This window comes from Etheostoma spectabile, chromosome 18 (assembly GCF_008692095.1).
Source record: "Etheostoma spectabile isolate EspeVRDwgs_2016 chromosome 18, UIUC_Espe_1.0, whole genome shotgun sequence".
Classification (NCBI taxonomy): Eukaryota; Metazoa; Chordata; class Actinopteri; order Perciformes; family Percidae; genus Etheostoma; species Etheostoma spectabile.
Genome location: NC_045750.1, coordinates 7,611,839 through 7,637,545, shown reverse-complemented (window position 1 = coordinate 7,637,545; position 25,707 = coordinate 7,611,839). Strand labels below are relative to the sequence as shown.

The 25,707-nt window shown below is 40.5% G+C and overlaps 1 protein-coding gene and 1 long non-coding RNA gene across 3 annotated transcripts in view; one reads left to right on the top strand and one right to left on the bottom strand.

The window, feature by feature from the left end:
- LOC116706439 (disks large-associated protein 2-like) overlaps positions 1-25,707 on the top strand; it is a 105,605-nt gene continuing 79,898 nt past the window's right edge. The window contains 1 exon segment of the mRNA XM_032543284.1: positions 1-463. Coding sequence (XP_032399175.1) covers positions 328-463 — 136 coding nt within the window. The 5' untranslated portion in view covers positions 1-327.
- The window catches only part of LOC116706441 (uncharacterized), a 76,561-nt gene continuing 56,036 nt past the window's right edge, over positions 5,183-25,707 (bottom strand). For both annotated transcript variants that reach the window (XR_004336236.1, XR_004336237.1), the window contains exons 4-5: positions 7,838-7,908; positions 5,183-5,222 (exon numbers count right to left, since the gene is read on the bottom strand). This is a non-coding gene — a long non-coding RNA (uncharacterized LOC116706441). The remainder of the gene's footprint in view (positions 5,223-7,837; positions 7,909-25,707) is intronic.

Sequence of the window (25,707 nt, the reverse complement as noted above, 5' to 3'; positions counted from 1 at the left end):
ATTAAACGGAATGCTTTTACTTTTTAAGACGTTTTTCTTCTTAACTTTGTATGTTGAGGCTGTTGAGAAGTTACAGTACGTGTAACGTTATGTCTGTTTATTATTTAATATCAATCCAAGTAGGCTATACTGCATACTTTGTAAAAATGGCGTCTGATATTGGCTGCCTTCATGAGCGGAGCTGGGCTATCAATGGCCACAACAACATCAGTGCATTCTAATTCATCTCCAGAGAATGAAGTCTGCCGCTGCATCAGGTCTTGAGTCGGACAAGAAAACACATCCAAGCCGCCGTCATCATGGGAAACTACGGCCGCTCTGTCGCAGATGTGTCTAACGAACAACGCAATGAACATTTTCACGGCAACCAGGAGACATGATCGCCTTTCTTTTGTTAACCGCCCGTGTACTATCGAAGAAGAAGTGAGCTTCTCTGAGGAGGAAGATGTCAGCGCTGAAAAAGGTAGGAGGGAAGATCAACGGTGTCGTGTTTGAGCATGAACCGAGCCTGCAGTAAAGCCTGTTGTTGTTGTTGTTGTTGTTGTTGTTGACTGTTGTCTCAAGTGCACCTACATAATGGTCTGATGGAGGTTTGGGGGTCTTGACTAGGTGAAGCCAGGTGAATCCAGCGTGTCGCACCTGGTCAGACTGATAGAAGTGTAAATGATAGAAAGTTCTGCAGTGCATGGATGAGTCACTAACTGAATGATTTATTGCACTTGTAAGGTGTTTCCTGCACCAATCAATCACTGGATGATGCATGGTGTGTGGGTGGGGAGGTGTTGGGAGAATTAGAGTAAATGTTTTTGGAGGTGGAAGGAGGGTGGAGGTGCCATTGAATCCATTGTTAATGGAGGGGACCTACAGTTTCTTCCTCAAGTTTCTTCTGTCTGTAAATGCCCACATGCTCCTATTGTGCTGTTCTCCTCCATTCAGACAGTGTGTGTGTTTGTGTGTGTGTGTGTGTCAATGTGTGTGTTTGTGAGTGTGCTTGGAGTGACTCAGCTGTATTGTACCATATCTGTCATCCATCTTTTCATCTGTCACAGGTGTTACCATGGGTACTACAGACTCACTGCTGTCTTTTCTTTGAGAAGGACTCAGGTAAGACGTGGGAGGGGTGATCAAGTCACACATGATGAGATGTAATTCACGCTAAAGGTGGCTTTTTTGCTTTTCTTTTTATACATGTTGTATAGAGGGCTTTACAGTAAAGGGATCTGAAGGAATGACAGTGTTATGATGGAAGCTTCTTTGTTCTTTTCAAGCAATGAGTTGTGGCCTGTTGTAGGAACTGGTTGTAGTAGTGTAAACCTTATTCAGAGACTATAAAGGGTAACTCTGGTGATATTCTATATTTTTCTTTTTGGCAAATATTCCCATAAAAAGGAACTGATCATACTATTTGTTGCCCTTGTAGCCAAAACTTGATATATCTTATTGCTACGTGCCATTGACCTCCATTCTTTGACCAAAAAGTATTAAAATCACATCAATGTTCAGCATTACCATAATGGGCTCTGTAATATAGTGGACGTTTGACCCTATTTCAGGTTTTAAGACCACTTAGTCTTCTGGGCACATCTAAGTTTTGACTCATGTAATTTAAGTCAGCTGTTTTATGAATTAAATTATAAACCTCGGAGGCAGGGAAAATGCTGAATGAGGAATTATTTGAAGATTTAGATCACAACATCGGGGCAGGGGAATCTATCCAAACAAGAAATTATATCTCAGACTGGTCCTTTGACCAACTTGATGTTATATTCTGTATTACAAATTGTTAAACAGTTCAAAGCTTATCTCCAAATTTTAAACTTCTCTACATCTTTTTCTTTTAAAGACTATTACAGTACAGAAAGACAGGAAAGGGGAAGAGAGAGAGAGGGGGGGGGGGGATGACATGCAATAAAGGGCCATGGGTCTGAAACCAGCCTACATAGCGTGCAGCACGTTCTACTGGGTGAGCTTGAGGTTACCCAAAACTTCTCTACATCTAAACTAAAACCATATTTTGGAGTTTTACTTTTTGTGCTGTAAAGTCACCGGCAAACCAAACGTGTTCATCCACAGCTAAAAACATTCCCTGAAAATACACTCTTTACTACTTTTTGGGATAATTTCTGCTTTGTCTACAGTGCCCAATGGGCTTGGGACTGAAAGCTACAGACAGGCTGGGAAAGTCGGACAGTATAAAGAAATGGGCATATTGGGATCATGGGACTTATAATTCATCTTAATACAGAATACTGCCAGCCTTCTTCTTTAGATGAGTTTCTACTTCTACTTACTGTAAACCTGCATTCATTTATTTATTTATGGTCACCTGGGGGCAGTACAACAAGCTGTTAACATTGACATAGTATCACCTTATTAGGTTGATATGGCGAACAGCAGACACTTCCCTGTTTACACATCCACAACATGACATCATGACTTTGCGTTAACATACACGCCGACTTTCTTAAGCCATGTGGCGTGTTATCTGTACACATTTTGAGCTATCCGCATGTATGCCTACGCTGTATACAGCAGGCGTAAACATATACGCCACTTGCCGTGCTATCGCCACTTGCCGTGCTATCGCCACTTGCCGTGCTATCGCCACTTGCCGTGTTATGAAATTGATGGTTAAGTTTAGGAAACGTGACACGTGGTTGTGTTTACAAAAAGAAGAACCGGTTGGGTTTAGAAAAAGAAGAAAAAGACAACAACAGATGAGTTTAGGAAACGTGACACGCCGGACGCGATCCTCAGTCTCTTGGGTGAAATTTCTGTGTCTTACCAATCCTCCACCCCCCCCCCCCCCACTGCAGATCATTGCTGTTTCATACTACTCACTACTGTGTAAATTCACACACTATTGCAAGGTAATATAATCCAAGGGAGGCCAAACGCCGTTCACAAACACGCTAAAAAGCGAGTATGCGTCTTGATAACACGCTAATAATGGCACACAAATTGGCGTGTCATACATATGCCATTTCATGAGATCAGTCTGACATCCAGCAGATCCAGAGAAAAATAGACATTCCTTTGGAGTTGTGATTGTGTCCCCCAGATCTGTCTCCCCTCTTTTTAACAACTCCTGAGAGAAAATATATGTCTCTTTAGCTGCTAAGTTCAAAGCTAGTTGCTAACTTTGTCTGTAGTTTGGTGCTGTGCAGGAAGTGTACCGCCGACTATTGAGGCAGGAAACTATGCTGACAAGAGCAGTGAGTCGAACCCAAACAGTAAACAATGAGCTGTAAAATGCTCCATAGATTTAAAACTGCAGTAGGTTGGTGTCTGGTTTGTCTCTAAGAGCAACACCATTCACATGAACATAAACATTCCATCCATTGTTGATATAAAAATATTTAGTGATGCAATTTTATATTTCAACATTCCATTGGATAAGCCCGGTTGTCAGCACTGTCCTTACAATAAAAAATGTAAATTCCTGCTTTTCTTTCTGTGTGCTGTAACTTTGCTTCTGTAAAGTTTGTTACGTGTAATCTGACAGATGAGATGTTTATCTACGATCTAGAACAGTGCATGATGGGAAAGGTTTGAGCGAATTACCAGACAGGACAGACAGGTGAAGACAGCATATCAACTTCACATAGCAGAATGGCAGTGTTAGCTGTTGTACAGTTTTATGTGAAGAATTGGGCATAGAGCATAAAGGAGATAGTTGTTAATTAGGTAAACTCTGCACGGCTCCGTCACTCAGCAAAGGTCAGAGCACAGAGAACCATCCAAGGAAAAAGCACTGCAGGGGTCCGCTGCCTTTCCCTTGGCATTTTTTGGGCATCATGGATGATCAAATGCGGTCTCACATCAGCCCAATCCTCAAATACTATGCTATCACTGTGATGCTTTTGAAGCCAAAGGCCAAGACGTAATGAAAGAGTAATCTTAAATTCCATGAATTTTTATTTACATGGTTATAAATACTGACACAAAAACAAGTATTCTCAAGATTCTCGTGACATGAGAAAGGAATTTGCTTGTCGCTAGGAGCATGTTTGTTGGTGTATAATTCACCAATGAACTAACATTTTGAGGTCAGGTTTGGCTATTTTTAAACTGAAGCTTTACCTTTCTGTTCTGTTCATTAATAACTCAGGGACATTTTGCACATTTAGCCCAACACTAATTGTTACCGGGTGTCTGTAGTGCTGCAGTGTCGTTCTATATCATAACACCATCCTTAGATGAAGACTGTAGGATCTCAAGTTTGACAGCATTTGCTCAAACAATGATCTTGTATGTGTTAATCACATTCTGAAAATGTCTTTTTACGCATTACACTAAATGAGCTGACAGTGGAGTTTCAGCCCAACCACACATCAGAGATTATCTGGGAGTTAATCGTGTGTAGGGTCCTACCGTGCTTTTACAGGCTTTGTCAGCACAAAGGCTCCAGCTGAAGTGAATGTGGATACGGGAACATCTCTGCTTGTTTGATGTGCATAACCTAAAGAATTGTTCCGAGTTTTTTCCTCTTTATCAGCCATCCGCAGAACTTGCTCTTTATCATACCTTGCTCATCATTTTCTCAAGGTTGAGACAGAATGTTAATGTCTGCGTGGACCGGATCATTTTAGGGAAACTGAAGCAAGCACGCCATGCAGTGATGCTGTTTATGGCTTTTTAGTGCATGAGCTCAAGCTTTAAAAAGGAGCATGACAAGCATTTCAAAAGTCTGCTGTTTTTAGCATTTTTAATCTAGAACAGGAATATAGCACAAAAATGTAAAACTTTGATATTTCCTAAATCAATCCAGATCAGTGTTACACCACTAGGTGGGACTGTTTACTTGATAACATGTTGAAACACTGCTATGACATACCTGCTGCATTTAAAAAAACTGGCCATGTCAGAATCCACTACAGATTGTGTGCTGTGTTATCTTGGAAAATGTATTTACTTAGAGAGCTTTCTTGTGCTGCTCAACAGTTTGTTAGATCTGTGAGTCCACAATGTTTTAGAAAACAGAGATAGTTATATAGATATGTGTATTGTATATATATATATATTTGTTTTATTTGAGACTGGGAAGTTTAGTGAAAAGGAGCAGAAATCTTGTTAAGAAGGCAACATATTCAGTCCACTTTGATTTGCTGTCAGTCTGTACGTAGTGGAATAATAGAAAAACACCACTTAATTTAGCATAGTAGTAGCATTTAGCATATTAATAGTAAGTTGAAAAACTTGGTCTCTTTCTAAACATTCACCTGCACAGAAGAAGTGTACAAAACAGGATAAAACCAACATCAAGGCATCTAAGTTTGAGTGCTTACACACACACACGGTTTTACATCCTTGAGTGTTAGCTTTGTCTTTCAGTGGGCTTATTTAAGCGGCACTTCTTTTCTATCTGCATCAGCTACTGCTGATGTGTCTTTTTCATCCAGTAAAGGAGCGCTCATATTTCTCTTGAGTAGCACCTCTACTCCTTCAGAATACCAATAAGTCTTACATTGGGCCTAAAATCAATATGATCCTTTCCAAATGTGTATTTATTCCTCTCAGATTGTCTCTCAACCTTCGATGCTCTGCTGTGCTGTAGGACAGAGAAGAGGCTGGTGAAGGAGGGAGGACGTGAGGGGAATCTGAGGGCTGTCAGACTTGGTTTTGTTCTGCTGGTTGGTGAAATTTGCGGTTCCAGTTTTGGACAAGAAGTCATCTCAGGACTTTAAAAGACAGAAATGTGACTTGTGTTGTAATTTGCTGGTGCGGGTGAACTGGAACCATCAGTTTTGGTGTGCTTCCTGTTGTTCAGTTTTGTGTAACTTTCTCCATGGATTGTATGCCATTTAAACACCTGCACGTGGTCTGAGAAACGTGTCTGATCTCAAAGACGTCAGCAGGGTCCTGACAAGACCAGGAAATGACTCCCTCCCTTTCAGTCGGAGGAGTGATGTCATCGCAGGGAGAGCGTGAGATTGGCTAAGGCTTTATTGAGCTTGACGTTTTATCACCAAGAGCACGCGACGTATGACCACATGCACCAGTCAATACGAGGACACAGAGCAGGAAAACTGAGAGCCAAATGACATAGTAACACATGTGTGACTCGTTATAAACCCCCCAGGGAGGGAGTGTGAGGCAAAGGCACGCAGAGAGACAGAAATGCAGATAGAAACCCAGAGGGGAAGAGGGACAGCATGAGTGTGCATGCTGATGGGGATACGAGTGTGTGGAGCTACAGAGCTGCAGAATCCTGAATCCAGCAGATGGAGACTCCATGTCCTTGTTTTACGGTGATCTTTGGGAGCAACATGCAGCTCGCGCCGCTGCCTCGCACTGCTGCAGTGGAGGAGTAAATGCGGAGCCCAACACTGCTCCAGGTGATCCACACGCAGCCCAGCCCGGCAGACTGTTCCCTCCTTAGCCTTCCCTCTCCTCCTCCTCCTTTTCCTCCTCCTCCACCTCCTCCACCTCCTCTTCCTCCTCTTCCTTTTCTTCTTCCTCTTCCTCCTCTTTCAGTGCTCCATTCCTCTGAGGGCTTTGAACAAATTACAAGAAAGGAACAGAAACCCTGCTTTCCCCATCCGTTCTCAGATGTGAAACACCTCTACATGACTGTCCGCCACTTCCCTGTCATCAAGTGAAGACGCGCCGCATATGTGCTCCAATGTCTCCGGAACATAGACTCGCTGCAAGGTAAGAAGACTTGGCCGGAAAAACGCTTCTAGTCTTTGCTTCTTTGCTTTTTTCTTGAGACATTTTCTACAGAACTGTGTGTGTTGTTGTAACAGCCTTGTGTGTGTGTGGGGTGTGTGTGTGTGTGTGTGTGTGTGTGTGTGTGTGTGTGTGTGTGTGTGTGTGTGTGTGTGTGTGTGTGTGTGTGTGTGTGTGTGTGTGTGTGTGGATTTAACAGGTAGATGAGAAGTTGCCACAGCAAATTAGGTAATTGGTATTCCACACAATGGATAGAAATAAATTTAAAAAAACGCTTAGAGAAAGATTTTTAGATAGACATGACAAAAAACATGTCTTCAGTTTTAGAGGAAAAGCATCTCTTCTTTTCCTCAATCACAGCGATCCGAGCAGGTGTGTGTTCATGTAACAGAATCCAGCAGGGTGGGAGGGATTGCTCCTCAAACAGGCTTCTCGATGGGCAACAAGGGGATTTTTATCTTGACAATGTGGCCAAACAGCTTTCCATCGATCTACTTACGGCTACTAATGTCGGAACAATCTCTGGCTTCAAAATTACTGACAGACTGCCTTTTTTAATGTTACCAGTTAATAATCATTATGTAATCATTTTTATCGGTTCTGTTTGGCTGTAGAGAGAGAAAAAACCCTATTCCATTTTTGTCTTCATGCCTTATTTGTCCTAGATAGAGAGAATTCAAGTCAATGTGAGGATGCAAAGGGGGAGATAAAGATGAAGGCAGTAGGTAGATGGGGACAGGGGTATGTTGTGGGGGGCTCACCCCATCTGTGATTTCAGGGGGCCTGTTTTTCAACAGCTAAACAGTGTGATCTATTTAAAATCGTTAAATCTCTTAATCACATGTTGAAGCCTCCAAGCCAACACCTGTAAGTGACCTAATGGTTTATTACTTTCACCTTACACACACACACACACACACACACACACACACACACACACACACACACACTTCCTAATGGCATAATAAGAGACTAGCTGGTGCTGCAGCAATATCCAAATCCTGCATTTGGCTGTTTGACAGGATGTGTGTGTGTGTGGTGTGTGTGTGTGTGTGTGTGTGTGTGTGTGTGTGTGTGTGTGTGTGTGTGTGTGTGGTGTGTGTGTGTGTGTGTGTGTGTGGTGTGTGTGTGTGTGTGTGTGTGTGTGTGTGTGTGTTGTTGAAACCTTTGACAGTGTCTTGCGCTCCGTTTAGCTCCTGGATGTGTTTGCCCAGAAAATCAACACTGTGATGTAACCTGAAAAAAAGTAGAAGAAAAAACACACATCACCATAAATCAGTTTCAGCTAACATTTTAATGTACATTCATGCTCATTCATGTTTGCATTTAGATCAGATAGCGTGTCAGGTTCTTTTATAACTGTAGTGATATGCAGCAGAGAACTGACAGATGCTCGCATTAATCCTTGTGTCCTGACACATGCAAGCACACACACAAACAGTGCATATAGTATTTGCCCTTGCAACATGCTCCTTCTCCTGATACACTGTACAAACAGTGAGCTAAAGGCACACCTATATGCATAAATACAGGCTCACTCAGACAGCTGTGTGGAATGAATCAAGCTGTTTCATGTGTAGTAAGGTGTCTGAGGTGGTCATTTGTCATGTGTGGCATTAGGATGCAGAAGAGGATCTCGGAGGAGCAGAGTCTCAGCTGCTTGCATCTTCCAGGCAGCTTTTTACTCCTCGGATCGTCCAGCAGATACACTGGCCTCCTGAAACGCCTCATTTAGCCGATTCTCAGCAAAAAGCTTGCAGCTCCCAACAAGAATAAAGTGTGGAATGCCCCGCCAGCATCCCCTAGAGGCTGCAATGTTTATTACACACAAGAAATACGGAAATGTAGGGCGAAATGGACAACACACTGACCGACTCATTTTGCTAGAGACCTACTGCTACAATGGTTAAATTCATAGTTCAATATTTGGAGAAATATGCTTATTCGCTTTATTGAAGAGTTACATGAGAAGATTGATACCACTCTACTGTCTGTATAGTAAATTAGTAGCTGGAGCCAGCCGCCAGTTGTCTTAGCTTAGCATAAAGACTGGAACCGCAATGTAGAAACAACAATTTAATGTATTAGCGGGTTTTATGTGCTGGAATTTGCCAGGATCAGTAACTTCCAGGAGTGTTTGCTGATTGGCTGGCGACTGTTTTTTGTACAGATTGAACAAACAATATAATGTGGTAATTAATGAGCTTTAAGCTAACTTCACACCGCAAAGATCTGTTTGTAAAAGTGCGGACGGTACTCATAGCAAGAGCGCCTAACGACTGTGCATGCTCCATCCCTTGTTTCACACTTCAGTCGGTGGCGCATGCACCTCTAGCTGGTTTGCAAGAGGAAGAAAAAGATAACAAAATGCATACTTATTTTGAAGAGAGGAGATCTGCCATTTTAAAGCCCAAGAGAAAGCTGAAAAGCAAATGCCTGGAACACCAGACTGACGCAGACCTTTTAATAGTAATAAGAATGGAAATGGTACAACTCGGCAGCTATGCACAGAATGGAGAAAGTAGGTCCAAACTGATTTTGTTACCATTGGACAGAGCAAGCTAGCTGTTTCCCGATCTTCAGCCGTTGTGTTAAGCCAAGCTAATTTCCCTAAATGTCAAAAAGGATTTATTATCCCTTTGGGAACATGAATGTCTTTTTAAAATTTCATGGTAATCTGTCTGTTACTTTATGAGATATCCTTATTTGAGAATAGCAGAAAACATTAAGAGTCAGCCTCTGCAGCCCATTAATATCTACAGTAAATTTAAAGCAAATTTAAAAAGATTTTTTTAGATACTTGCAGTATCTTGAAATCTTTTCAGTGAGTTCTCTGAGGACCATGAACACCAAACCAAATTTGACAATCTGGTCAGTAGTTGTTGAGATCTGGACCAAATGGCTTAACAGGTGGAAAGACGGATGGTTCGATCAACAGATCGGGCAAGTGGGATATTGTTAGAGCTCCTTTTTGCATCACCCTTCATTGCTGACACCTGGCAGTGGATTTGACAATGGTTCAGTTTGATTAACTGTGATGAAACATTCTACATATTGGAGATTATTTTAAATGTCATGTTCAAGATCGCTGTTGAACACCACAGTTTGCTTTTTGCGTCCTCTTTTGCAAACGAGCGATCAGAGGTTTGACAGAGTTAACAAAATAGCTAATTTTTTTATGAACCCTCTTTGTTTTACTCACAGAGAGTGTGTGTTTGTTTTTAGGATTAAAGCTGCAGTACATCTGGTGGTTGATGGCATCTTTTCTCTTTGTTTTGCTGCATTGGTTTGGAGGTCAGGATGGAATGATTAACCAGCCATTAACTGACGAGCTGATTCATTGCTGAGTGCATAGCAGGACGACAATAGAAAGAGCAGTGGAATTTATAGTGATTATCCACAGAATCATTTTTAAGATAGCTTTTATGTTGTTTAATCCAGGTGTTTAACATGAACAAGACATCACCTGAAACTGACACTGCTCTAATGACTCCTTTTTATTTTATTTTAAGAAGCTTGGTTTCTGTTGGAGGCACCACTTTATTCATGGTGGTGATGACTATGCATGTTATAACCACTGAACCTAGTATTAATTCCCAAATAAACAGAACATTTACAATGTGTCTGTCTGTCTACTGAGCTGCACAACACTACTCTTTTTCCACTTAGACATGGTTTCTCAGACTACTTGGTTTCAACGATGGAAATACATCAGTAACAGTGAAAAGTGTTGATGACAACCACCTCAGGGAGTGACACTTCAGATCCAGCAATTAACTTACCTTTTAATGTTTCAGGATTTGGTTTCTTTTAGCAGCTTACCTATTTAGATCTGAAACTGTTACAACTTCACATCTTTTCTCTGTCCTGTCACTCTCTTGCATCTTTCTAGTGACACCTTAGTATTTTCTCTTGCTTCATGTCAGTGTCTAAAAAGACTGTAGACTATTGTAACCACATTGTTTCAGATACATGGCTTACTGTTTCCACTGCATGGTACGGCTCTGCTCTACTCAACTCTACTGGACTTGCTCGTCTTTGGTTTTTCCTTAAGCAAAAGTTGGCTAGTACCTGTTACTGTTTTAGTATCACCTTGGTCGACGTTACAAGCGAGCTGAGCTGACACTAACATGTAGAGTTAAAACATTGCAGACCACTGATTGGTCAGAGAAAACCTTCATTAGCGCTACATGGGACATCCTGCAGAAACCCAAAACTTTTTAAATAGCCACACTGGGGCGTGCAATTGACGAACTGCAGACGTTCCTCTGTTTGGTTGCCGATTACAGTATTCAGCGAGCGTCATGTTGCAGATTATATCACTGCATTTTGACGCAGTTGATATTTTTGGTTCAAGATAACATGAGAAGAGAAAATACACAATTGTTTTTCCAGTGTTTGAAAGCAGTTAATTAAAATTCACTTGCATAGCTTCTTTGTATAGCCAATATTTAAACATCAAACACATGTCTACTGTACCTTCCCTCCCTTCATGTATTGAGTAGAGCTATGAATTGATTAATGACCAGATTATTTAATCAAATCATTTGGTCTTTAAAATGGCAGTCTATTGTGAAATATGTCACCATGTCTTGTTTCGTCCAACCGATGGTCCATAACCCAAGAATATTCTATTCACAGTGATATAAAGCCAATGAAAGCAGCATATTCTCACATTTGAGAGGCTGGAAACAGAATATTTGGCATTTTTTGAGTGACTTCATTCAATATCCTATCATAATTTAGCAATATGTTCCATTGGTTATATTCCTGCTGCAGTGACCCAAAACATTATTATTGTTATCTTAATGTTTCCTGGACACCTGATGTTCAGTCTTGTGGCAAAATTGAAGAGAAGCTGGATGGAAATAACCAGAATCTCCAGAAATGGTTTTAATCCCTCCTAGTGGTTCTTAGTACAATACCATGTTAGGTAGCGAGAGAAGCTGTGTGGGTGTACGAGTGAGTGGAAGAGTGAATATGAGTTTGAATATAGAGAGCATTCAGAGGAGTGAGCTGGATATTGGCAGCAGAAAGCACAATTGATACAATTTATTGTTTTGTTCTCAGAACATGTGGATACACGTACTCTCCTCACATTTGACCTGAGTGGGTAACTGTGTCCTACATAAACTTCAGGAGATGTAGCTGAATGTTATGTGTAAAGGAAGGTTCAGTTTTTTAGGTTGGTTGCCATCGTCATGGAGCATCGGTCAGAATACATGAGCTGAGCAACAGAGAAGTTTTGTCCATTCAACAGAAGTTTTATTTAATAAAAACTGAATGAGGCAAATGCATAACAGAACACAAGAACAGAAACATATACTCTAGGTTGAAGAATCTAGGAAGAAACAAATAGAAATCAAAACTTAAGTCAATATTCTCACATTTTCATAAAGTAACTAGATAAATAATGTTTTCAAGAAATAAAGCACAAAGTAAAACTCCTCTTACCAGCTTCCACCCTATGTGAAGGTGTGGAAAAGACTGACTGAGAAGGAGTGCAGTGTTTAAATAACGAGTGACCAGGTAAACTCAATCAGGTAATTAAGGTGGAAGCAAAAAACAATCAGTGGTGAAGACAGAAGAGGAAAGGAGTGAGGTAGGTGTGGAAAGCAAGTGTCACAATAACATAGGAATAGGGATCTTTTGTACAACCAACCCCAGATTTCTAATGAGAAATGTGATTATAGAGCAAACCAAAATTAACAGTCATCAGGTAGGCCAAGAAGGGGGATTAGGTGAACTACAGGTCTGAAATAGGACTTGTCTTTCACTGTAACGGCAGCTTTCCTAATGTGGCCATCTTTGCTTGGTAGGAGGCGGGTCACCTTTCCTACGGGCCAAAGAACTCTTGGTAGCTGGGAGTCAATCATCACCACAACAGAGTTTAATTGCAGATCTGGTTTGCCCCGCTGCCATTTGTGCCGCGTTTGAAGTGATGGTAGATAGGATTTGATGTAGTGTTTCCAGAAATGGTCAGACAATATTTGGGCACGGCGCCAACGCCTTCTTCTGAGAAGATCCGAAGTGGGTAGGACACTAGAGGGAGCGCAGCATCATGTCGTCCCATGATGAGAAGGTTGGAGGTGACTGGATCAACATCTGCAATATTTGAAGACACATAGCCAAGTGGTTTTGAATTAAGGATGCCTTCAGTTTCAATTAACACTGTTCTCTGACCCTCTTCAGTAACCATTTGTGCACCAATGGCTGTCCTGAGAGCACTCTTTACCCAGCGTACTTCCCCCTCCCACACCCCATCAAAGTGGGGTGCATGTGGAGGATTGAAATGGAAGTGGATTTTTCTCGTAGCTAGGATTGACTGGAGAGTGGGAGAAAGGTTATGTAAAGCGTCCTGTAATTCTTTGTTTCCTCATCTGAAGTTGGTTCCTTGATCACAAAGGATCTTGTTTGGTTTTCCTCTGAGAAGTGAATCGTTGGAGGACCATGAGAAAGGAGTCTGTATCCATATTATTGAGGACGTCAAGATGTACACATTGGGTTGTGAGCCATTTGAATATTATACCTCATCTTTTCTCAGATTGGTGGCCGATCTTGACATTGTATGATCCGAAACAATCCGTTCCTGTCGAGTAGAAGGGAGGTTTAAATAACCTGAGAAGAGCAACAGGTAAATCAGCTATATTTGGGAAGATTGGTTTTGCTCTCCATTTGACATGAAACAGTTGCGCTGATGTCGACATACTGTCTCCTGTCCTCTCAAGATCCAAAACTTTTAACGTATTGCAGCGAAAAGTCTTTCTGATCCAGTGTGGTGCAATCTGCTATCATAATCCTGAATGATCAAGTTTGTCACATCATGAGGGATGTGGGATCAAGTACAATTGGATGGATTGACTCCAAATCCAGTTGATCATTTTGACTTAATCAACCTCCAACATGAATTATTCCAGTGGTACTGCACAGCTCTGGGGATACATATAGTAAGCTACTATGTGGTGGAAGTTGTTTCTAGGCTTGGAGGCAAACTAGGTCCTTACCAAAACTGTCCATCTGTGCTTGGAGGATTTTCTGTCCTGCTTTCAGGTAGTCAGTTGCGGAAGGATTTCCACTAGTCAGATTGGTGAGAGATTTGGCAATGGCATCCAGAAGCTCTTGTTAGTCTTTAAACTATTAGCAACAGTGTTGATAATACCACAGAAGTAAGACTTCAACTCCATCTGATCATTAGATTCATCAGGTTCAGCAGATTGAAGTTTGGGCCAAGTATCTGGAGGTCCATACAAGAATGGTGGGCCATTATTCCGGCAAGACGCTGCTTGAAGCCAGTGGGGTACAGTGGTAGAATCAGTCCAAAATGTGTCTTTGATTGGTATGGTCAGTTCTTTTTTGATAAGGTCACAGAGGTGTGCACCGGTTAGTGCAACCCATACCTCCAATCTTGGCACTGATAACTGCTTCTTTGGGTAAACTCGTGAACGGGCTAATTAAAACTAATCTCAATTTGGCCTTTGTCATCTTCTGATCTTAAATATGCAACAGCACCATACGCATGTTTGGAAGCATCACAAAAGATATGGATTTCTTGCACTGTGAGGAAACATCCATCTTTGGACCTGCTCTCGTCCACTTTCCAGGCGAGGCGCAGTTCATCTCGAACGAGCCTATTCAGTGGTGAAGACAGGGGAGGAAAGGAAGTGAGGTACAGGAAGTGAGGTAGGTGTGGAAAGCGAGTGTTAAAATAAGATCTTTTGTACACTATGGAAGACTAGACATTGACAACATCAAGCAATCAAATTTTAATTTCTTCCCATAAAACCGTACGGGGTGGATGTTGGTCAGAAAAGCAGTGATAGCATGAATGCTTTGCACCACATACTGTAAGTGAGTGCTGTTTAGTGTCAACCTTAATTTTCGTTCTGCAACATTAATTAACACGGCAAACGCCAGCTTTGTCATTGTCACTTAAACATCAGTTTGAAACAACCTCATTGAAAGGCTTCTCTGCACTACATAAAATTTTGTAGAGCATGGCCTACACTCGCAAGCCTTTGGCTCTGTAGAATTTTGAGGCAGCAGCAACAGCAAATTCTTAGAAAGAAGAAGAATTCTTAGAATTTTTTTTTTTTTTCAAATTGAATACCCGTCTTTTGTGTTTCCTTTTGGGCTCGAGAATGATTTCTACTTTGCATGTTAGCTGTCAGTTACTGTACTAAATCCAGGAGGTAAATTGGTAACTGTAAGGCGTTTGACGGAAAATCAATGACGAGCAAGGATGAGACTGACTGAAATCATACAATCTGCATTGATCAGCCTGAGGAGAGACTCTCTTGTTGAAGTTCAATAAGCTAGTTAGAGTGCATTGACTACTTTGAACATGAGGAAACCCCTCATCCAGGTGTGTGTGTTTTTTGGGGTGAAAAAACTGTTGGAATTAATAATGGAATTAGCCGCCTGGTGTGTGGTGTGATTTGGCTTCCCTAACGAGTACTGGATTCATCTTCAGTCTCTGACAGTATGTCAAGTGGGATATGCTGCTCTCCAGCCTGTTTCCATGGAGATGCTCAAGAGCTGTAGCGTTATTCCCCCCCCCCCCCCCCCTCCTCTGCTGTACATTTCTACCAAACTGTGCTGCTTTATGCGAGGGATCTGGGCCAGGGTGTGAATGTGTGTGTGTGTGTGTGTGTGGGATATAACAGTGTAAAAAAAGGCACACAAACACGTATCACACCATTGACAGATGCTTATGCTATTGTAGTAGTATTAAGCTCTACGGCAGTGTATGTGGAAGTGTGTGTGTTGCAGCTCAGTATCTCCCGTAGTGCGACTGTACAGTGTGTTAGTGTGTGTATGGTATTCTCTCGGTGTGTCATGCTAGTAGTAGCTGCTAATCTTGAAGCTTTGCTTTAGCAAATGCCCGAGGGTGAGCGTGTTCATGTTACAAAGGCTGATTGGTGAGTGATCATTGACATAGTGTGTGTGTCCATGCTGAGTACGTGAAATAGTGAGTCAGTTACAGAAAGAGGGAGAGAGAAGAATGAGATCATGAGAGTGAGAGGTCGAGGGAGGTTGGAAAGAGACGCAGAAACAGTAGGTGAAATGACATGATGATCTAATGAATTTGCAAAACAATGGTCGACTGTAAACCATGAAGAATGATCTCATTGAAAAACAAATCCTGCTGCAATCTTTGTAGTGCTGCAAAGACTAACCGATTAGTGGTCAACTGTTAAACTAATCGCCAACTATTTAAAAAAAGAAAATCTGATTCCACCTTCTTACACGTAAATATTTTCTAGTTTCTTCACTCCTCAATGACAGTAAACTGAATATCTTTGAGTCGTGGACAAAACAAGACATTTGAGGAAGTCATCTAAGGCTTTGGGAAATACTGGTCGCAGTTTTCACCATTTTCTGACATTTTACAAACTAAACTACTAATCGATTAATCCAAAAAAAGCATCGACAGATTAATCGACAATGAAATAATCGTTAGTTGCAGCCATAATTCTTTGAGCTACATGTGTCCCATTGTATGGGTGTACTGTAGTTACTGTGTATGTGTCCCCAGGGAGCTGTGAAGCCAGAAACCCAGGTTCTTGCTTAAAAGGTGACAAAGGTGACAAATGATTCCTGGCCAGACAAAGAGGCCACCACACGGGGACAGATTGTGTCGAAAATAGCTGCAAAAAGGATCTTTCCGTGTTGGCAGAATGATGCAGTACAGACCTTAACAGAGAGTCCCTGCTGTATGAAGGCCAGGACAATCCCTGTAGCAACACGATTTCTAATCCTGAAGCTCTGCCCTGTCAATATGCAGCCTGCATCTGTTTGAAGGGTAGATCCGCCCTCTGATTCATTGACAGGATCTGGACATTTTTTGGAAGCGCACGTTAACTAAGATACAGCCTGTGTAAACATATCAAATTAACCTAAAATTGGTTAAAAAAACAGAACAATTGGTTAAAAAAAAAAAAAAACCAGCTGCTAGAACCCAACGATTTCCAGCTTACTACCGCAGAGGACTAAGAAAACTCAAATATTCACACAGAGGAAGCTGGAGCCATAGAGATTTTGGCATTTTTGCTTTAAATAAATTAATCAAATCTAAATTGTTGCTGATGACTTATCTGTCGCTTCACTAATTGATTAATTGATGGATTGTTTCAGCTCTAAATGTGAGCAAACTGTTGCTTATTTACCCAACCAGAGCAACATTAGCATTCACATGCAGTTGTGTCTGTGGACACCTGATGAATGGAAGTCCAATATTCATTCTCTTTAAGTTGTTCTTCAAATCCTGAGGGAAATATCTGTCTCTTTAGCTGCTAAATGATTCACCAGCTAGTCCCTAACTGTGTCTGTCTGCTGTTTGATGGGTGTTCAGAGCCTTTTTTGCTGAAAACAGCTGCCTGCTGTAAAAATGTCACTATGAGAGCGGTAAGAGTAAACCTAAACAGTAAAGTTGTGGGACAAACAGATAAATGAGATGAAAGATGCAATAAAGCTTTGTAAATCCAAGGGGAGCTTCAGATTCAGCAACACCTTTCACGTTGTTTTTATTATCATTTAATATATTATGTCAAAAATGTTGGTTGTAATTATAACAGCTTTAAATGAATAAATAAAAGGTCTTATATAAACAGTTTTGTTTGCCAGTTAAAAAACTGTTTTAGTGCGTGGTCTCAGTAGTTAGGATCTCAGTATTTCTCTCAGTATTTCTAAACTCCTGGCTATGGCCTTGCTTGCACTATACAGACATCCCTTCCAAATAGGAATGCAGATATTAGACAAAACCTGAAAATGATTATATGAAGCAAATATGTTCTTGATTTGGTCTTTGATTTTACATCCAAATTCATACCAGAGAGAAAAAAAGATCACAATCAGCTTTATCAACTTATGTAGTTTTAAACTCTATGCCGTCATGCGTGAAATTGATTTGAGTGTGTGTGTGCTCTCTGGCAGCATCCATAGTGAACATCTCCATAGCTGATAATAGGATATGCGGTGTGCAGGGTTAGCCTGTAGAGAAGCTGGGTGGTAGCAGTCATCTCAGTCTATCGCACTCGGGGGAGCGCTTATAGGATCTGTATGAATCGGGGCAGAAGAGAAGCTGTGTGTGTTGTGTGTGTGTGTGTGTGTGTGTGTGTGTGTGTGAGTGGATAGTAAGGTTAACATTATTACATGGCCTTGATCCTTTGCCAGTGCCATGGTGCCTGCCGTGTGTTAATGGCCAGAGTGTTCTGACTCACACAGGGCGGTGACTCCTGCCAGGTGGTACATGTCCACACAGGGAATTCAAAGTGCTAATACTAATGTTTTAAACCAGCGTCCTGTCAGGTAGGGGGGGGGGGGAAGCCTGACAGGATAAAACACTGGCACGGCTTGGCAAGGTGCCCTGCCTAGCTGGTTTACTCAGCTCAAAGCTCACACGCTGTTCTTTTCTGTATCACATACGTGAACATGTGAGCACACATGTACAGCGACAGGCAAAAAGTCAAGTGTTTGTAATAAAAAAATAAATAAAAACATTCACTTTCCTCCCAAAAACTGTATTTTCTCTTCTCTTCAGTCATAGCTTTATTAAGTCAAGCTTTATTCCAGGTTGCTGTCCTGCATTCAGAGTCAGAAGTCCACAGCCTTGAATAAATGTGTCTTCAACTTCTTTTATATTTGATTTTCAACAAAAACTGACTTTCCACTCTCCAACCATTCATTCAACTTTAAAATCACTTTGGCAGATCCTAAACTAACCACTAATCAGAAGGCTCTGCCCACTTAGAAAAAGCCTATGCGAGAGTCTTTTTACTTGACTCATCATCAGCTCAACTTGAGCATGGAAGTGTTTAAGAATATTAATTTATTAAGAATATCAATAATGTTGGCTATATCTCCCAATAGGGATCCATCAAGACTCTCACAGATGGTCTTGAGTTCACTTTGAGTCCATTTCGCAGTTTGGTTAATTTTCAAATTGTGGTAATTAAGATGTCACTCCTTTAAATAACAATTTGTACTGAGACTGCTTTTACTGGGTCATTTTTGCTGCTCGGATGAGGTTTGATTTGACTTTACCGCAATGTGGCAATGAAAATACTAAATGTTTCTATTTTTCTGAAATGAGTACAAAGCTTTGCCAAATGTGTGCTGGCACATGAATGAAATCCAACCTTTTAGTTTGAGGTCTTTTAGCCCCCTTGGGATTCACTAATCGTTTTAATTGCGTGGAATTAGAAAGATCTGTCCCTCCCCATAGAAACAGATGAGGCTTAAAGATTGTGGCCTGTACTCTGATGTGTCATTGGCACAACGAGGTGAGAACAGTGACAACACAGTCTAGTGGTGATGACCGTTTAATTCAAAGCTAATTATAGACAATTTTGGAGCTTGTCTTGGTTTACTCAGAGGAGTCTTCATGGGGTGAAAAGTGTTGACATACACCTTTCAGTGGCAGGGATCATACTGTAGAACAACCTTCATTTATATCTTCACTCATGGCAGTACAGATTGTCAGCAAATAAATGTAAGGGTTGTGTGTAGCTGACCCAAGTAAGTGAACTCAAGTAAAAGAGCCTTTGCTGTTTTAATTTTGCCTAAAATATTAAGACTTGCCTTTTTCTCAAAGGTAAGAAAGCTACCACCAGAGGGCAACTTTCCTCGTCAAATCGTACAAAACAAATCTCACATAATCCCGCGGAAACAGTATAGATAAATCATAAAGAGAATTTGTCTGTTTACTGGGTTTTTGGATTGACCACTTTAGAGATCTGGCATGTGTGTGCTGTGTCTCATGCTGTGTGCTGAGAGGAGGGAGAGATGCACCTCTTTTCCAAGCCATTATTCTGTTATTCAAAACCAAAAATCACAGTTCTCTGCTCACTTGAATCAGCACACTATACGTGTTTTAGTGCAAAATTCAAATAGCCCATGATCCCATTCAGAATGCTCAAGTGTAACATTCAGCAGTCGGGAAGTGTCACATACAGCCAGCCAGTTTGAAACATCCGGTTTATTATCTTTTAATACTAGCTATTGCTGTTTTTGTCTGTCTCTTAGTCAGAAGGATATCTCTAAAACTACTCAGTTTGATTAAAAGTTGTGTCGTGGACAAAGCAACCATGCGGCCTTTCATGAAGTATTCCCTGAGCTGATATGGATTGATAATGGCGCTGGTACTAACCCCCCCAAAGAGGTTTTAGCCAACCCCAAACAAAAACCACCAACACCAAAATGACAAGTGTTGAGAATAAAAATAGCAATTCAAATCCTCTCTAAATGTGTTTAAGAGCAACTTACCAAACAGCCATTGAACAAGCAGAACATGAACTTGAATATGAGAGCTAATCTCAGTTTTATCTCCAGAGTCAGGCTGTACCAGACTTTACTGATTTTATTTTAATATTTTTTTAACCAGTTTTGTTAATTGGGGTTTTATTTACTCAAGCATAATATACACTTTGTTTGTGAAATTGTCAGAAATAATAGGAAAATGCATAGATTTCTGTCAAATAAGGTAACACAGACTCTTTGCCTTTACTGTACGCAGACCGATCATGCTTACCACTGTGCGTAGTCTTTCCGATCCAGGAAAGACCCTGACAGCAATCACTGACCTCATGTTACCTTATACTACATAAAAGATAATTTGAATGAGGTATACAGATTTATTTATTTGAGAAAGAGAGCCCTGGTAATGGCAGACTGACTAACTTGAGGTGACAAAATCAGTATTGGGAGAGGGAAAGGAGGCTCGGTACATCCCTACCATTTAAGAAGCAGTCCAAGTTTAAACACATTTCTCCCAAACCAAGAGGCAAAGCAGCAACATTTTGATTTTCACGTGTTGTAAATAAATATTTTTCACCAATAAAATTTGGCCCATAACAAGAAAATTGCGGTTGTGAGTCTGACTTACTTAAATCTTTTACAATACCAACTTTAACAAAGTCCCAATATTACTAGACAGAATTTGGGTCAAAAGATTATGGCCCTCATTAGCCAATCAGCATGACATCTGGAGGTTTGCTCAGCCATGGTGAAGGTAGGTGCTCTCTGGGTGCTTTCTGCTTGCCTAGAAACACAAGTATGTGTAGGCATACTTTACCATATCAATGTCAGATACTCTTACTGTCTATTGTTTTTTGCCGTCTATATTTTAAGCTCAGTTTCTATGATAGTATTTATTTGCAAAAGGAAAAGGAAAATGCTTAAGGAGGTGATCCTAACAAAATCTTATCTGGATCTGTCACATGAGCTGCCTTTGAATATTGTTTACGCGACAAAAGCAACCAGCCTTGTGGAATTACCTTGCGTGCTTTTACTGAAAATCACATTACTGTACCAAAAACTATGTATCTTCTTGAAAAACAATCATTAAGATGAATCACTTAAGGCCCTGGAGGGTTCTGATTTGATTTTAATTCTATCTTTTCTGCCACTGGACTCGCTATCCATTCAGGCCGTTATCCCTGCAAAAAACCCTTCACAACAGCAAAGCTACCACCCAAGGCGCTCTGAGACTAGCACAAAGGCTCGCTATTGTTGCTGCAGATGGGCATAATAAGTAATATTGCTATGTGAAATACCCTGTTTGTGCTTGTGTAATCTCCATCAGCAGCATTTTTTTAATATAGTCTGTCACGGCAGTGTGCTCTTGGTGTCTTAAAAGGAAACCACTTCTATTGAATGTCAGACTGCTTTGACAAATCACATAGAGTGTGAGAGCAACACTGCTGCTTGTGTGCAGCAAAACACAGCTGATGGGAAAATCTCAGCAGGACGTCAAAATGGTTTGCAATTAAACAACATAGTGAAAGGAAATACGCTATAATACAATAAATGTAAATAGGGAAATTATGTTCAACATCTGAATGTTTATATCTGGAGAACTGTTTTGACCTGATAAAGTATGATGAGATTTACAGATTAAACTAAAGTCATTGATAAAATTATATTGTATTACAAACAAAACAAATAAATATTAATTGAGGGAAAAAAATAGAATTTAAATGGATTCCATTGACTAGTGAAACCCCTACAGGCAGGGATTTCACAGCTCAACAGACTGAATGACAAAACACTGTCTCTTTAGTTACAGGTTCCTACCTGTAGGCTCATACAGCGTTTGAAATACTGAGATATAGCCAGCAGCCATACCAGGCAGAAAGCTAAACAGGTAACAGTCTGTCAGTCACCTGGCTGCAGAATTCGGTCTGTGCAGTCTGAGGTTAAACTGTAAAATGCAAAACTAATATCACAGGACCTACAAACATGATTATCACACGGCTGTATTGTAGACAAAATAAACACCCTTTTGTCTTTTATTGTCCAACTAATTCAGCAGTTAAGGTGAATTACTCACATCAGCTCAAAAGCATGTTGTTATGCCTAACAATTATCAGTATTATTAATTTAAGTAGTGCACAAATATAACTGCAGTGCTCCATGTGGGCTTAGACAATACCCACACTTACGTGTGCACAGAGTCACACTGATGAGCACTGACGGGCTACAGAATGTAGACATCTGGTTACATCAAGAGGCCAAGGGTGGCTAAAGAAAACATACTGTGCACACAATATAAGACACTTGTTTTTGGAAACTGATTAAGAAGTGAGTAAACATAGCTAATAGTCATTTGGTGCCATGACAAACTGTATCAGTTAGCCTGTTTGATGCATTGAATGTTCACACAGTGGTTAGTGGCTTCAAGTAGTAGGAAGAGAGTAGCAAATGGCATCCTGTTTGTTTGCACACAATTACAGAAACAGTCCCCTAAACATACATCTATTTATAAATATACATCTATACATATATATAATATATATATATATATATATTATATATATATATATATATGGATGCTCTTCCATTACTGTTTTACAGTAATATTGTTTATATAGGTTGGGGTAAAACAGACCATTATTTTGCACATGTATACACCTGATGGTAAAATATGGTAGATTGTGCCCTTAATACCATATAGAAATAACAAAAATTTAAAATGCTCCCTCCTGATTCCTGTTTTATTATTACCTTAAAAAGTCTGATGTAACACCACCATACAATCATCCACATCTGACAAGGTGGATGATTTCAAAAATGTAGATTCAAAAAAATGAGAGGGAATTTTAAAGACAACCGTTTATCCCGCCCCTCGGATTGAGCCCTGTTAACGGTGACATCCCAGACCCAACATCTTGATGTGGGTCTGGCTTGTCTTTAAAGGTGCGGTCAGTAAGAATTTAACAGCCACATAGCACAAAAATGATTGCAATATACTGTATTTGTAGAGCGTTGACAGAAAGTTGCTCTGCACCACTAACTCAAGGATAACACTCTTGCTTTTAAAACTCACTCCCTGGCTCCTACTGTGTTTTTAAACAAAACACTACTGTACCCAGTTTGGACAGTATTGTTGCAGTTACTAGAGGTCCCCGATAGAGGCCATAACACACACACACACACACACACACACACACACCACACACAACACACACACCACACACACACACACACACACACACACACACACACACACACTTCCCCGTGCCATAACCCTCTGCCCTGTTCTCCATCCTCCCCTCTACATGTGAAGCACCCTTTGCTCTCGCTCATCGCTCACTAAGCTCAGCTAAGTGTTGCTTTGAGATTAATATATGGGAGGCCCACTCTGCCAGATGATGTAATCATCATGGCGGTTTGCTGTTGCCTAGATACAGGGAGACGGTAGAGAGAACACTCTGCCAGGCCTTGGTGTCACCAAGACCCCCAGGACTGTTTGAGTCCATCCGAACAGAAGTGTGTTGGGTGAGGGGCTTTTACTTTTAGTGCCAGTATGTTCATAAAAATAAAATGAAAAAGAAATATTTTGTAACTTTTTTTATTCTATTTAAGTGTCCTCCTTAAACACACATCTAAAAGCTTTAAATAATTAATAACGCCAAACACGTTCACTGTCTACTCTGTTAAGAAATTTGATTTTCTCATTATATCATTTTCTCGAACGTACCCTGGGGTGTTGTTTCCTAAACTTGTTATGCCTCATATTTGAACATATTACTGCTTTGAGGATGCAAAATCTCCATTAGCAACAAACTCACTAGCCCTTAACACACATCACACCACACATCAACACGCTCTCAATATGAACTGCTCTCATCAGGTCCACATTACAGGTTCCAAATTAAACATAAAGACATCTCAACAGGTATAAAAACTCATTAATCCTCATATCAGTACATCTTCAAAACTCTGGCCATAAGGTATGAAGGAGAGTGGAAGGTATCTGCACACATTTTTTTTGTTTGCACTTGTGTTGCACACTGTATTGTATGTATTTATGTCTTGTGTCTGCCCATGTATGTAAGGTATAATGTATATTTTATTACAAGACAAATTTCCCTTGGGATGTATCTTGAATCCTGGATCTTGAACACCTTCTCCTGTGTATACCTCTTGCTCTCCTTCAGCCCCTAACTACAGATAGAAAGGGAACTCCTACATCCTGCAGAGATGCAGTCACCATGTTGGTCTCGGTGAACTGTTATGTGTACATTATGGAAGGAGGCGGTGACTAAGTCTCTGCTTCTCTAACAGTGTTGCATTAAGTGCATCTCCATTCTGTTTTTAGCCCAAACAGAGCCAAATATTTAATCCATCCGTTGCTATAGCAATAAAGTATCCAACATCGAAACTTTTTCTGCCTTTAAACTGCATGAAGACGGTCTGATAACTTGTTTATTAGCATGAAGATGAAGTCTTGAAATAGGAGATGGATGACTACTGAAAAGGGCCTTGAACTAGAGAGGTTGACAAGTATCCCAGCATGCATTTCACATCAACCAGACGTGTTTGCAGTTGATATCAGACTCACAAAAACTGATATAATTATAGTTTTACTGCTGTGATAATGTGCCACCAAACTGAGATTTTTTTTAGGCATAAAAAAAACATAACATCTTAAAGATTAGATATAATTACTTTTAAAATACACACTTCCGTCTCAGGGTTGAACATCGGATACATTGTTTGGCTTAAGGTAAAATTAAATTTTTTGTTTTTCATTAGGTAGCTGTACAATAGTACCTCAGTGTACTTTTGGCACCTTGTAGGTTCAGATCTTTCCATTCTTAATACAAATAAATAAATCGATCGACATGAAATTTTTTACCAACATATAATATCATAGTCTTCTTTTAAGCAAAAAACATTCTCACATTTGAGAAGCTGTTTCCAGAGAATGTTTCTCCCTGGACTTTTCTTGGACTTTGGTTTGACAAGACAAGCCATTTAAAGTAACTTAGGATGTCGTGATGGACAGTTTCCTCTATTTTCTGATGTTTTAGAGACAATATAATTAATTGAATAATTTAGAAAATGATTTGTAGATTAATCAATGATTAAAATAATAGTTTGTTGCAACCATAGTTATGACCTCCAAGTTCAACCTGCCAAGTTTTAACAAAAAAGGATGCAACTTTAACCAAAATACATTTGCTCATGAAACCTTTTTATGACAGCCATCTTCTCTGCTAGATGAGTAATGGTAGGCCATCATCTCGCCACCATCTGCTGCTCTGGTGCCAGTGCTCTACGAGAGACTGGCTGGGACCTTGGGGGGAGGCTGGGCCTGTCTGCGTGACATGGACTATTGCTGCCAGCTGTCCATTAGTTCTGCTGAAACACTGTTTGATGAGTCAGTGGTGCCTTGCCTATGCTGCATCTACTGTAGAGTTGGCTTCTAGATTGGCTACCATGGTGCATTTTCGTTGCTAAAAAACATTTCAAGTGATCTCTGCCTCATTTGGCCGTGTGCGGCACAGAGAACAAGAGATGGAGCAGATTAGCTATCATATTGGAAAAGCATGGTTGATGACTCAGTCCTCCGAGCATCCAGAAGACTTTTAAATGTAGCCATTTTCAATGTGACAGCACTTAAGTCTTACAATTTTGTCACTGTCATGTTAGGAGGAGCTGTGCTGGTTTCCAAACTAAAAGTAGAGCCTGCCACACATCCATTTTTCTCTCACACACCAAAGCCAAAAACCTTAATTGCAAACTGCCACA